This window comes from Topomyia yanbarensis, chromosome 1 (assembly GCF_030247195.1).
Source record: "Topomyia yanbarensis strain Yona2022 chromosome 1, ASM3024719v1, whole genome shotgun sequence".
NCBI lineage: Eukaryota > Metazoa > Arthropoda > Insecta > Diptera > Culicidae > Topomyia > Topomyia yanbarensis.
Genome location: NC_080670.1, coordinates 58,221,761 through 58,237,270, shown reverse-complemented (window position 1 = coordinate 58,237,270; position 15,510 = coordinate 58,221,761). Strand labels below are relative to the sequence as shown.

At 36.8% G+C, this 15,510-nt stretch overlaps 1 protein-coding gene across 2 annotated transcripts in view; it reads right to left on the bottom strand.

Moving 5' to 3' along the window:
• Window positions 1-15,510, bottom strand: part of LOC131677707 (protein roadkill) — a 395,312-nt gene that overhangs the window by 226,203 nt on the left and 153,599 nt on the right. Inside the window, exon 1 of one of the 2 annotated variants that reach the window (XM_058957691.1) lies at window positions 4,367-6,237. The exons of the other annotated variant lie outside the window; for it this stretch is intronic. Coding sequence (XP_058813674.1) covers window positions 4,367-4,380 — 14 coding nt within the window. The 5' untranslated portion in view covers window positions 4,381-6,237. Of the gene's footprint in view, window positions 1-4,366; window positions 6,238-15,510 lie in introns of those variants that run through there. 2 annotated transcript variants of the gene reach the window in all.

Genomic DNA, 15,510 nt, shown 5'->3' with positions numbered 1-15,510 from the left:
ACCAAATTGACGCCAGTTAGACGCTAAAATTTGGGGAAGGTTTGGACATCTCTAACTAGCACCAAGTTGGTGCTAGTTACTGATGAAACAATGAAAAATCAAAATTTTATGTTAGACATGTTCGAAAAAATTGGTCTTGTTAAAAATTTCCCCATTTGGGAATTTTTGCATGGTACCAGACATTGGGTCTCATCCCAAAAAACGGTTTGGGTTCAATAGTCGTCATCAGCAAACATGAACTTCTGCGCTTACTACCAAGACATCACTCAGTACCAGCCCGTTGTTTAAGTTTAAGTCACGTATGATGTGTAACTTTTTGAACTTTAGTGTCTAATTGGCGCCAATTTGGCGCTGGTATAGACTTATCTAACTAGCATTAAGTTTGTGTTAGCTACTGACGAGGAAGAATTGTTGCAGTTTCAAAAATGACAAAAAATTGTAAAAAATGCAAAATTGGATAAGCAAAAATTAAATCTGCTAGAATTTAACAAAAACTTTGAAACATTTCTTGTATTTATTGGAAATGATTTTTCCAAAACACATGGACTGAGGTAAATGGAATTACACATATCTTCCGACAATTCAAACGGACTCGGCTGGGATTGAACACAGCACCAGTAGAGTGAGAAGCGGTTATGCTTACCACCAATCCACATGTAACGGTATAAAATTTATAATTCTAGATTTGCTTATGGATGCATAAATTGCAAGCAATATAAAAATAACAAAAACGAAAGAATTTGCAAGGATTTACCAATGGAAAAATAAAAATTTACAAATACTATACAAACAAAAAGTAATAAAGTATTGTAAAACTTATAAAAAATCAAAAATGTTCAAGTTGTAAAGTAGTTTGAAAAATGAGAAAAATAAATGATAGGGAAAAATATGTAAAAAAAACTATAATTATCAAAATTACTAGCGTTGTGCAAAATTCTCAATATTTACTATCAAAATTTGCAAAACACTTTGAAATTTCAACAAAATGGAAGAGAAAGGAAAACAATTGTTAATCCGGTTTTTTTTTCAATATTATGGTTTAAAATATAAAAAAGATGTTAAAATTTTAGAATTTTGTAAAATTTGTGAGCATTGAAAATATTATAAAAATTACAAAATTTCTTAAATTTGAAAAAAAATTATTGAAAAAATACCGCATTTGTAAAAAATGTTAAATTGCAAGAAAAAGTAAAACATACAAAAGTTTCAAATATTGCTTTGGAAAATTTTCAAAATATGCAGAAATGACAACAAATCAAAACAATGCCTAAATTACAAAAAGTGGTTAATACTGTTATATGCACTATAATTTCAGGATATAAAAATACTCAATTAGAAACTAGAAAAGACACAATAATTGTACAATTTGAAACAATCGCAGAAATGCCGTTGTGAATTCTAAAATCAGCAGAAGTGCTAAAAATTTTAATAAATAAAAAATACTCGACAAACATATGATTACGGCTAAAAAGTCCACTGTCAAGTTTTCTATTTAAAAGGAAATTCCGGACAAACTGTTACTGGTCAAACACAGTTAACAGCAGTTAACGAAACAGAAAACTTACAACCAACATCTGTGATTGGCGAGTAACGGTTTGTCCGGTATTTCCACTCAAAATGAATTTTGACAGTTGGTTTTTACACCCCAATCATATGTTTGTCGATACTGATGTTCGAAAGCTTTATTTACTTTTGATCATGTCTCCGGTAATTTTTGCTCTAGAATCAAGCCGCAAGATGCTTTTATTAAATTATCTAAAGAATCTAGAAAAAAATATTACTTTCTAGTGACAGTGCTGTCAGAAATGTAATTATCTTTAAAATAAAAGGTGCATTTTTCTCGCAATGCATATATTTTGTTTGTGTGAGTTAGACTTCCAAATTCTTGGCTGGCAGTAGTATTACGAAGCAAAAAAGTTTTGTGCATATGGTTTGGTCACCCCATGCAAACAACTTAATCTCGGGACGTGGTAGGTGTTAGCTGTAACGATTTTCCAATGGCCCATATCAGAGTGACAGAGACCAGAGCGTTGCATTTCGAAGACATCTTCCCGGTGGCAAGACTCGCTCAATTATAGTATCAAATTTATACCAGTACTATTATCAAACGATCAAATGAAATCCGTGAAGATCGATTAAAAAAAGAAAGTTTATGCACAATTTGCATGCATTTAAAAATAATTTAAAAAACCTTAAAATTAATCATTTCAAAAATAACTAAAATTTGTCAAATTTGTAAATTAAAAATCAAAAATAAATTAAAATTTGTAAAACATTGTAGGATTTGTATTTTGTATAATTATACCCGAGAGTCCGTACGCTCGTTATTACGTACCCTCGAGTAAACAATTTTTGCTTTATTTAATTTTTTGTGGAAAAGTTCTACTAATTCCATCAATTCTACATCAGAACTGCAAAAGAGCCCAACAACCTCAAAAAAAAGCTTAATAATTCCAAGGAAATCCTAGAAGTTTCAATAATTTCTTACAGAGTGCTGGAATGTTTCACAAGCTTCAGGAAATTCTATTAAATTTAGAAAACCCATTGAAATTTCATGTTAATTACCACAAATATTGGGAAAATCTATTGAATATTTAGGGTGTTTTTACGAAGCCGAGTGCTGCTACGAACTTTATACACTCATTTTTCAGGGTAATACGAGGATCTTAAAGATAGTACTGAGAACTTCAATAAAGAGCTCTGAACTTCCGGAACGCACTATGTATTTCAAGGATGTCTATAGAACATCAGAAAAGACGCGCGCAAAAAAAAATCGGAAAGTCGATACAAAAAACAAATTTTAGCATAAACAAAAAATCAAGGAAGCCTGAAAAATTCTGAGTAGTTCTACGAGCTTTGGAAAAGGTTTTTGACATTCACGGATGGCCTTAGAATTTCATGGAAATCCAGCAAGAAAGTCGATCAAGTTTTCGCGATAAACGAACTTCATGGACTCTCCGTTAATGTCATGGAATTCCAATGAACTGCAGCAAAGTTCTGCTAAAGTCGCCGAAGTTCAGCAAACCTTCGAAAGATTCTATGAAGTCTTAGAGCTTGAGTTTGTGCGACCAACCCTGGCTGCTACCCCGTTATCGATCTGGACTAGCTGAAGTTGCACAGGGAATCGGTAGATAATTATGCTTGGGAGTAGCGAAACATCTTTCAGTGTGCAACTCCTGGTAATCCTAAAGTGTTCATTGATCAATACTGGCGCCGGCCAGACCCGAACGTAGATCGCGGAAGGAAAGGGAAGGAATGTTAGTCCAATACTTGCTTTTGCTAGAGGCCGTATATACTACTGCACACTCCACAAGTACCACGGGAGGATATTTGAGGGGTCAGCCTATTTCCACTACGAAGCCAAAGACCGACACCAGAAAGGTGACTACACTATCTGGACTAGATATCAATTCATAAACTCATGGACCAGGGACCAGCGGCTTTCCCAAGGAACCATTGAAGTTTTATAGCACGCTACAAGTGCAATCTAAGTTTTATCAGGGGCTATAAAATTACCATTAAACCTCAATTGTTACTAGGGTTACTTTCCTTCTGAAGGAAGACGTAACCAGAGATTTTTTTCACCTCAGAAAAATCTCAAAAACCTCAGCGGGATTGAACCCAGACCAACTAGGATGGGTGGCGGTCAAGTTTACCACTCAACCACCGACGCCGTCCCGAAAGATTCTTTGAAGTCTTAGCACAGACTAACAGACACAACACTCGAAAACAATGCTTCGCTCGTTTTAACGGTCATTTTAAATATATATTTTAATTGGGACTGTGGCCACATTTGCAATTATAGCGCCACTGACATATATACAAGCATATGGGGGATAGACCACTAGTGAAAAATTACTCCCAAACTTGAGGGGTAACCCACCACCAAATGAGTGCTTGGGACCGCGAATAAAAGGTGGAGCTAGTGTTCTGAGAAAATTGCCAGATCGATGTTTTTTGAGGGAACTCCCTCATAGTGTTATGTATGTTAGTCTGTCGTCTTAGAAGGTGTTAAGTAATTCAGGAAAATCGTATTATATTCTGAGGCAATATACTTATTGTTGGGGAGCCTACCAAACTCAGATAAGTCTTACAGATTCCACAGATTTTGTTTTGAGTTCAAACGAAAGACCAGCTTTCGCCAAATCATACAAATGTCAAAAAACTAACTAAGGTAACGAAGCGTCTCATCATTCCCGATTAGTTTGGGCGGGTAACTAAATTCTTGGACATGATATCAATATACCAATGTGCGTGAAAACATGGACTACATAGATCTAGTGACATTTTGTGTCACGTAATTTATGAATGGACCCTTAACTTTTAGACACAATTTCGAAGTCTCAGGTAATTTCGGAACACTCACCTCGCTAGAGCCATCCTAACATGAGATAATCCACCGAGGGGCAACGCTATGGTATCCACGGTGGCTAATTTGGTGGAACCACGGCGCCAAGAAGAAAATCCTACGAGGACTAGGGTTACCACAAACTATTGTCGCTTCTGGACAGGGATTGTTCGCGTAGATCGTCGCTGCTATGGGGAACGTGCACGCGTGTTGAACAATCAAATGTAGCTTGTTCTCGTTGATAGCGTTGTTTAGTATTTACAGAAAGCTGTTTTCCCTCGTTGGATTACCGAAACCAAAGCCAAGATCAGCAGACGTGACTTTCAATCATCAGCTTGATTTCAGTTGTTTGCTACTTCCCAACACACGCGGTCTGTGCCACTAAAAAACTTCAGAGCGAGTGTTTCTCTTTGTTGTTTCTTCGTTTTCCGACGTATTTGTACAGACGTTTTTTTCTGTTTTCCCGTGCGCTAACCTTTCAATCTTTTACCGAGTCGAGCTGCTTGGTAAATTAAATTTCACTTCTATTTTGAATAAACTTTTTATTTTTTTCTTGCTTCGCTACCTTCTTCTTTGCCAGCACTTTCACAAAAACAATTTCCAAATCATCTCTCCTTTCTCTTTAGTGTGCTGCTCTCGGCTGGCATAGACCCGGGACAGAGATGACAGCTATTTCACCTTCGGAAAAGTATCACTCGAAACACCAATCAAATATTGCAATCACCGTGGAAGAAAAACCGGACCAAACCCAATCGCAATTTCTTATCAATAGTATCGCTTCTTCGTCTTCTTCTCCCAACTCTTCTGTCAGTAGTTGCTCCACTCTGATACTACACAATTAACAGCAACTATGTAGACGACTACTGGTCATCGCTACAGGGGGAATCATACACAAACGAGCATACACACATCAGCGCTTATTCGAAGGGCCTATCATTGACGCTGACGTTTCTGGCACGATACAGCATAATAATTCATGGTTGAGCTCAGTTTTTCAGAGAGTATCATAATATTTTCGTAAGCATTTCAAGTACATCTGCCTTTATCTTGTGTTGTTGTACGCGATACAAACTCAAAGCAACAGCACTGAACAATACCACCAACAACCTTAATGCTCGAGTCGAACGCACACACACAAGCTGTAAACCACTGTACGAGTATGGGTGGTACACCTCAACGTAAACCCACAAACACTCACACAACGCCACAGTCAACCCCAACTGACTACACGATTCCAAGGTTCTTCCGTAATTGATGCTTCTATCTCTTTCCGTCACACACCGGGCTTCACTGCTGCAGATGAACTGATTAACTCGATCGCTTGACATTCACGGTTTATCATCGATCGGCGGCTATCGCGACTATCACTAAAAAGTGTTCACTTTTGGCATTCAATCGAGAAAATGTCGCGATTTTTTTTCGCATCAACCCACACAACAACGCACACACCGAACAAATTGGTCACGCGAACCGTCGATGATTGTTGTAAGATCGTTAGCATGGACCAACACTGCTTCAAACTAGGAGCGACACCGATACAAGGTTATAAGAAGCGAGACTCGGTTGAAGTCAAGGTTAGAACACTGCGCTGCCAAGAATATCTTCTCAGAACAGAAACCTTCGGGCTAATTTCTTTTGCTTGCCTCTTAAATAGATGAAGGCGCCTTGACCATTCATTGACACAGAATCAAATTAACTCGCATGTGAAGGAAGGGGGAAACATTTATGCGCAACGATTCGAAGTGTGCCCGCAACAAAGCAAACAATTTCGCTGTTGTGCACTATGAATAGCAAAACAAAAAAAACTATTGTTTGGAACTGACGTTCTAACAAGCAATCGACGTGAAAAAACAGCACACTTCTTCACCGTACACGCATCTGACAGCGACTGAAACGGTTGCCCCTCTGCTGGTACGGTTTAGCTCTCTCACTCTTGAGCGTACGCGGGACGTGTAGAGAGAAATTTCGATTGAAAACATTCGCGTTCGAGTTCTTTCGTCTGTGATGATATGCTCTCGCTCTCATTTTTTTCTGTTCGCTTTGCTATTTTCTCAACGACCGTCAGTGATGTTTGCAGCTGAGCAAACTCGCATTGGTAGTGTTGCTAGTGTGGCCAGCCGACAGGAAACCGTCGAGGTTTCATCAAGGTTTTTGGGCTAACGAAATGATAAATTGGATGCTACTAGATGCGCACATATAACCTGATTTGATCAGTTCGACTGGGCAAGCAACAAAGGATGATATTAGTTTATTTTTATCTCAAAGGTTAATATCCCATAAAACATTTTCTTTTAAATGTTTAACGACACGGCGCAACAAGAGCTTTTGAACGCTAAAGTGACTTTTCATATACAGGTAAACTTCGATATAACGTACATCTCGGTTTAAAAATTGTACGTTATATCGAATTGTACGTTATATCGAAGCATGCAAAATGTTCAAAGAATTGTTGTTCGTGGTACTTTATTTTGTAGAATTTTGATAACGCGTAACTAATTTTGAAAATCTTACCTACCTAGCAGTGCGAAACAACTTTTCTAATAAGAAAAATATAGTAGATCCATAAAAAAGATGCCATAATCATTTTTATTGCTTATATGAATTAAATTTATTGAAAATATTCTTTTTTTTATTTTGATTTTAGAGGTTTTAACCTTAGGGTCATTCGCCTCTTTGTTGGGTTAGAGAAATCTCTTTAGAAAAATCTCTAACACTATGTGCGGGGTTGGGAATTGAACCTAGGTGAGCTGCGTACAAGGCAATCGTGTTACCAACTACGCTATCTCTACCTCCGAAAATATTCTCTATTCTGACTCCTTTCCATCATTAATTATTATTTTGTCTGGGCTTGTAAAGTGATTTTAATATTCCCACCGTCTGCGCCTCATACAATAAAAGCAATTTATGAACTTTAATCATTAGAATCGAGCATAAAGATCCACTTGTATCCACGATTCAAAAATTTCTGAAGATATATTTCAGTCCGCTAACCGATTTCCTAAATACCCCAAACCGGTCGTGAAGCGTGAACAGTTGTCCGTGTAACTACAAATATGACCTCCCATTCTTTTTGTGGCATAGCATGCCGTGGAACTTAAACGTTGTCATTCGGCCCAGAAAATCAGATGCCGCAGTCCCGAAACCAACCAACAATGGTCACACAAATATTATCAATTTTAGTTTTCAGTTAGAACTTAGAGGAGACCGGGGCTAGTTGGCTGTGTTTTCAGTTTTCGTTTTTACCGCTTTGATGTACCTAGATTTTGCAAAATAGAACACGTTGCATGGAAGGGCAGACTGTTGGCAACATCTCTGAATTTTATTAAAATGTTTGATGCATTGTCTCCATTTTTAGAGACAAAAATATGTTACGCGGAAAAAACCGCCAACTTACCCCGGCCCCGGGGTAAGTTGGCGATATGTATAGATACACCATAAAATAAGCAATCAAATGGAGAATCAATATCAAATACTTCATGGGTCCTTTTGGAACATGCTGAATGTCTTTTCAAGAAAACTGTATATTAATCGACATTTGCTATTATATTTCAGTCTCATTATCCCGGAATATTGACATTGACGCGTACTCCATAGCAAATTTTCATAGCAAGCAACAGCAAATTTTCGAAATTTTTCAGGTGACTAGCCGAAGTAAATGTTTCCTGCATTGACAAGATACACAAGAAAAAGATTTTCTTACTTTGGAGTGAATTCCAGAAATAAAATTTTTTGCATCGTAAATAGTACCGCAAACTTGCCCCGCGAGCAGCACCGCCATCACCCTAAATAATACAGTGTTTAAAATTTAGGAAATTTACTAGGTATGCTCGATATCGCCCAGAACTTCCACAATACAAAATATTTTGCAACCAAAACAAATTGGATAATGGGTTTCGCATAACTTGAGGTACATAACGAGAGGCAGTGCTATATGTCTAATAGAAGAAATAGAATTATTTATTGAGATAAATGGTTGGTTTTAATAAATCACGATCATACGCAAATGAAATTGAAAAAAAAATCGGTCTCGTAACTTTCAATGAAGTAGCCAATTCCTAACATGCTCATTAGAAGCCCAATTAGTACGTTTTAAGATTTTGTATAACATACTGAATTCTTAAAATATGGAATACATGCGTAATTCAAGATAAATTTGGACCTGAAAAATAAATTAAAAAATATGTACGTTATATCGAGGAAAAATGTACGTTATATCGAATGACGCTATATCGAGGGTACGTTATATCGAGGGTACGTTGTATCGAAGATTACCTGTAATGAAGTTAGAAATATTTATAAAGACTATCGCTTTTGAATAGTACGAAACATTCATTATGTTTAATTATTCCTTAAATTCTATTAAGTTCGAGAATTTCGCGTTTCTACTTCGTCTCATCAGAATCTGCCACTAACTTAGCGCCAGAATGACGTAAACATTAAATTGTGTTTACAACTTTTCAGCTAGCAAACCATTTGCGTCAATCTGACGCCAATTATTGTGAAATAGCGATGAGAAAAAGTCGAAACGTAAATACCTCGACTTCAAGCTAGGTTAGCACCCTTCGGCAGAAAATTATTTGAATCCAATTTGCTACTCAAAAAGAAATTTTGCGCATTGAAGTGCATTATAAACCTATTGTTTTATAAGTATAAGGGTCATTCCACTTCAGATTCACAATCAAAATAATTATTAAAATATGATTTTTCTTAGATTCTTTAGCGAAAAATAAATGACGTATTTTTTGTTTTGGCAAAATGTGATATTTTAGAAAGTTCTGAGTTTTTAAACTTCGCCAACTCGGAAACTGTTCGGTGTATGGAAAAATATTAAATAAAGAAGTTTGTGTTTTCGTACGAGCTTACCGAAAAAATTTACCTAACTTTTTTTGTTATATATCTTACGCATTCTGCAATTACCATTATAAACAAATTAAATTTTCTAAAAGTTAGACCGATTTTTTGCTTAATATTTTATAAATTATTAAGAATCATATTAAAAATTGTGTCAAAATTTTGGAGTAAATGCTTTGCTAGATATTACAATTACAACATAAAAACAATTTTATACTGAACGCCCTGCAATAGGCCAGTTATGATTGAAATACTTATAAAGTAGGGGAAACCGAGGAGATTTGAAACAGAGAAGAGTTGAAACAGTGCCCATTACTAGCGAAACAGTTAGGGATAAAATAATAATGCATTTGTTTTATTTATATCGTGCCCATAAATATCCCAATACCCGCCAACTACGTTAAAAAAGTGGTTGAGTATTTACGGTAACCACACTACAAAAAATGAGCAAAAGTAAGTTTTCGTTATTTTCTTGAAAATGGTATAAATAGGATATTAAGTGATGTTCGATCATGAAAATATCACTATTATATAGTCTAAGAGTTACCATTTATGAATTGTATACGTTTCTTTCTATCTTTGCGATGGATAAATTGTAAATTGTGAATCAAGACTTACTTCTCGACCTATGAGAGTTGAAACACCTTGTTTCAACTCTCCTCGATGATGAACTTCTAGTCTAATGGTAATGTTATAATCACATTAACGTTCCTGAACAAATAATAATAATCAAAATTCTGCTTTCCTGAATTGACAACAAAGATCAACGTTCTCAATTTATTAGACCTAGGTCATTTATAACCACGGAATATGCACTTGTTCTAATTGTTCACTCCTATCATTTTCTGATGCTTGGAGCGAAGTGACCACAATTCAAAATGAACCAAATACTACCGACATGGAGGTCAAATTACCTGTTTCCATAAACCCGTATCATTTGTAGTCATAAATAGTATCCCCGGTCATATCAACCATTTTAATGAATGCAGAATGTTCTAGGCGAAGTTTGTTGGAAAATAATACATAACTAAATATATGAAAAATGGGTGACAAATTTATTGATTTTACAGTTAAAAGTTAATTAGTGGTTAGGCAAAATATCTTACTGTTATTACAGTTGGGATAAGTGCATAAATTCCTGCATGTGTAATCAAAATCTAACATTAAATTTCAAAACAAGTGTCAGTTTATACGTAGAGATACACTGTGAAAAATAATTATAAGAATGCATGTCATTTTGAGGAATTATCTTAATGTGAACGAAAAAAATTACACAACTGTAACATTTGATGCTTTAGAAAACATTTTGATAACATTTAAAATAATTTGTTACTTGTTTCACCTCACATTCATTGCTGTTTCAACTTACCTCGGTATGAGGAGTGTTGAAACAAAGAGAACACTGTTACAAAAATCAATGTATTGATGCTCTATTATTGATTTGTACCAGTTATTCTGATGTAATTGGATAAAGTATAAACAAAAGTAAGAAATTTCAAAATAAGCAATCATCAGATGACAGTTTTTGTCGATTTATCTAACAAAAACAAAAAATTGTTTCAACACTCCCTGGCCTCCCCTACTTTAAGATTCATTATAAAATTTTTACGCAATCATCTTATTATAATTATGTATGCCTTTAAAAAATATGTTTGCCTTCTCATTAAAAATAAACAATTTGTTTCTAACATTGATACGAGCGATACGGTTATACGAATTTTGCGAAATGGAAGACACACACATGATACGATGTCCTTATCGAAACTGATACCAAAACGTTCGAAAAACTGATGCAACTACAACTTAGGTTGGATGAGATGCAAGATCTCTGAATCAGTCTATCTTCTGACCTCGCACAAAGCAGAAGCCAAAAATCGCTTTGTTCTAAATTCAGTGCACAAACAGTATTGTACCGTTACCCCTGGCTGCGCAGTGAAATGGGTTTGCCAAAAGAAACAAAAGTGCCCGTGCTACGGGATAACACAACTTCCATCGACTTTAAAAAAAACTCGTGTTGGACGCGCCGTTCAGGAGGTGGAACAACTAGTTAAAATGGAACCTAATCTCGCGGAAGTTACATACATTTAGCTACACCACGTCAAAAACTGTGTTTTGATAACATTTACAAATATAAATACAAATAAAAGTTTAGCACAGCCAGAAAACTTCATTGCGAAGAACAACATGCAACACGCGGTCGAATTTACTAACACCAGAATCAAGATTCCCGTATATATTTCGAAAACGACATGGTGGACGTTCGTATCCATGATTTGGCACCGCGCACTTAGGAAGATTACATCAAACGAATTGTGTCGCAATACAGAGGAGTGGAATCGATTACGAATGACACACACGAATTAATTGTTTTTGTTAGAGCAAAATTCCAAATATCTCGAAAACTATCGCATTTTGGAAGATTTTTGTTAAATACATTTTATTTTAAAATGATAGTTACAATTATATTGTATGTCAATTAGTATGAAGTTTAAAAACATGTATAAAGTTATTGATAGAAACAAAATATTACCGATAAGTTCTCCATCATGCAATAACATTCAAAATGTTTCTTTTCACTTTAGGTTTTTGTTGACAAAATATTAAAAAAAAGATAGGTTTTTTGCAATTGAATTTTTTAACATAAATTTTTGTTTTTGTAAAATAACGGCGCCGATGGTTGAGTGGTAAACCTGACCGCCACTCATTCCAGTTGGTCTGGGTTCAATCCCAATCGAGGTCGTTGAGATTTTTCTGAGGTGAATACTTGATCGCGTGGGCTTTTGTATGTCGCGTGTATGTAGTTTCGTGTGTATAAATTCGATTGCAGAAATGTGGCTATTCGCATTCTCGCGTGGGTCCTTCGCTGATGGTGCGGACCGTGAATCTGATGCTATAAGTGATCAAATGCTATAAGTGATAGAGTTTCCTCATTTAACTAGAGTCCCCGGTCATGTCCCCCTGGAACTTTTTGTTTAGTGTACATGAGCATTTTTTTTTCTTTGAAAATGTTCCTACTGAAGACATGGACTTAAGCGGCTAGAACCGACACTATCCAAGTAACATTTTAGATTTTATAGCAACCTGTAAGAGCAATCTAATTTTAAGAGCTGCTTCAAGGGAGTCATAAAACTTCAGTTGGGTATAGACGTGAAAGATCTACGATCGCGCGTTCGTATAATCGCACTTGAGATCGCGTTTATAAATTCGTATGGGTTCTAAAGTTCACCTAATAACAAGGGCGTTGTTAGGTTTGCGAGATTACTGGAGTTGGTTTACGTAGTTCATCGCAATTGAAAATTTGTGACCAATGTTGTATTATCGCGCAGGACTCGAGCGTTTGTATGTTAGCGGGTATGGTCACGTTGGCACCTGAGTGCCGCGTGCATATAACTTCGCATGTATAAATTCTTTTGTATAACCGTGTAACCGCTTGCATATTTATGTGGGCTTTGGAATGTTCGCGCGATCTGATTTTTAGTATATGTCTCAGATCTGAAAGGGAGCGAGTTTCCCCATATCACTGGAGCGCTTTGAGAGTCCTAGTGTATATGGGTTTGTTTTTTGAGACGCATACTGAATCTATAGATCTACACTGCTAGGACGTGCTGACGTGATTGATTCATGATCACGGCGCTAAGGGGTTACACCACTGTAGAGTTCGACAAAATTGGCATATTTCGGGAATTTTTCTTGACGCAATAATGGTGTGAATCGAAACCCTGTTCAATGGGATTTATAATATAAGTAATGAATCACAAAAAAAAATCGAGTAGTTTCAACACAAGATGGCGGCTGTGCTTCATTTTACCCCATGCGTGTTTTTTGGAAGGGGTCCACGGCCAGAAAACTATCTCCCATAATTTTTGACCTAGAGCCAAAAACTTATGTTGTTTTCTGATTCCTTATGAAAATTGAAAGCGACGTACGTAGAATTTTATCAATATTTTGATTTTTTTGACATGGCGCATTTTTGAGCGAAAAAACGCCGAAAATTCCATTAAATTAAAATCGAGACAGAATTGGTGATTTAATAAAAATTAAGCAATAAAAAATTAAAATTCCATGCCGGAAAAAATCAATTTAGAATATACTAATTTGTTCGAGTTACAGTTCCGGCCAGCTCAAAAAAAGGGGTATCGAGGAGAACGCGGTTAAAGTTTTCAGTACACTCTAGGTTTACATAAGAGGCGTTGCGGCGGAATTGATTTTTTGGGATATCATTTATAGCATCCTAAAGCAAATTTTAGACTAATAAATAAACTTTCGACTTTTTTTAAATTTTACTGTGGTGTAACCCCTTAAAACCGTGTTTACGAATTCGTAAGTGCTAACATATTCGCATGATTTGTATTATCGCGAAGGGCTCAAGCGGTTTTAGGTTAACGTGTTTATGCCGCGGATGCTAGCGTGTGAATAGCTTCGCGTATTTGATTTTGTTTATATAACCGTTTAGTCGTTTGCATATTCGCGTAGGCTTTTGAATGTTCACACGGGCCGTTATTGTGATATTTAATACGGGTCAGATAAAAGAAGAAAGTAAGCTTCCCGTTGTCGCAGGATTCCCAAACTGGGGTCCCCTAGGGGCTCTGAAGTCATTGTTCCGTGTCCGCTTCGAAAACTATATTTTCCGAGTGCATATTGAAATTTCAAGTCCTGATTCCTAATTCCGTATTTCAAAGTGGGGTACGAGTACGATTTATGATTTCGTGAGAGCGGGCGTTTTTATGTTGGCGCTTAAAACCGCGATTATAAATTCGTAAGTGCTAACACGTTGACTTGATCATCGGGAAGATTTCGTGTTTGCTAGCTCATGGGCGTAGGTATGCGTGAATGATCGCTTTTACGGCAGGGTTTTTATTGTCGCGAAAGCCTAGAGCGTTTTTATGTAATTGTGCGCGTTTTTTATTGCATGAGCGTTTGTATGTCACGTATACTAGGACGTTTGGAATTTCGCGTGTGCTAATGCGTTTCCATTCCATTTCCAACGCATTAATCCGACATTTATTCAGTAAGGTATACTTGTAGTTCAATAGAATATGATTTCACTAGTTTATAATTACGCTTAAGATTTTATTTATTTATTTATTTGGGGGCTGAATTTTTCAGCTTTTTTAAAGTTTTAACTCTCTCTAGCAGGCATAAAACCTCCTCATCTTTTATATCAACAGGTAATAAATATCCAAATGGATTCGTAACCCAACTTTGTACCGGGAAACAAGTGCTTTTTGTTCTCTCCGGTGTGGTTTAGTTTTTTCGGTGGTACGAAGGTGCTTGCTGTGGCAAAGGCTGCAGTAAAGCATTACTAATAAACAGTCCCGCGAGTGATAATTGTTACCTGCGATATCAGTTAAAGTAGTGCAGTGAAGTGCGTAACTAAACATTTTTCTTGCCTGAAAGACGGCTTTGTTTAGACGAGCTATATCAGCTCTACTGTGTGAAGGTCACGCGGGTGACGGATAAAACAAACGAAGGATCAATTCACCTACCAGCTCGTCAGGAACCAACTGGTGAAGTGTTTCGTTTTTTACCTTTCTTATCGATTTTTTTCTTTTTATTGCTTTTGAATTTTTATTTTGATTTAAGTTAAACAGTGCGGTCGAGCGTGTTGCTCCCGCAACAAAATGGAACAAACAGAAGGATCACCCTCCGAAGAGGAATATTATGAAGAAGAAGAACGTATATCTGATACTGAGACAGATAATGTTATGGTCGATCCACTTCCCCCACTTTCCCCCAATGTCTCACAGCCCCCCCGAGTCAAGGTTTACCAGGATGGATCCGCTGGTCCTTGGGTGGTATACTTTCGGCCCAAAAATAAACCGTTAAACAGCATAACTGTTGCACGGGAGCTGACAAAACGTTACTCGGCCGTAACCGAGATTAAAAAGGTTCAGTCAGATAAACTGCGCGTAGTCGTTACTGACTTGAAACAGGCCAATGATATCGTTAGCAATAGCCTCTTTACGCTGGAGTATCGCGTCTACATCCCTTCTCGTGATGTGGAGATCGACGGTGTGGTAAGTGATGCGGGTCTAACTGTCGATGATCTGATGAATGATGGGGCTGGCCGTTTTAAGGACTCTAACCTTCAATCAGTTAAGATTTTGGAGTGCAAGCAATTGCACTCAAAGTCCATCGAAGATGGTAATTACTATCCATCAGACTCGTTTCGCGTAACCTTCGCCGGATCTACACTTCCGAGCTACGTTGAAGTGGGAGGAGCTCGTCTACCTGTACGCCTGTTTGTACCGCGGGTCATGAATTGTTCCAATTGCAAGCAGCTAGGTCACACGGCCACCTACTGTAGCAAC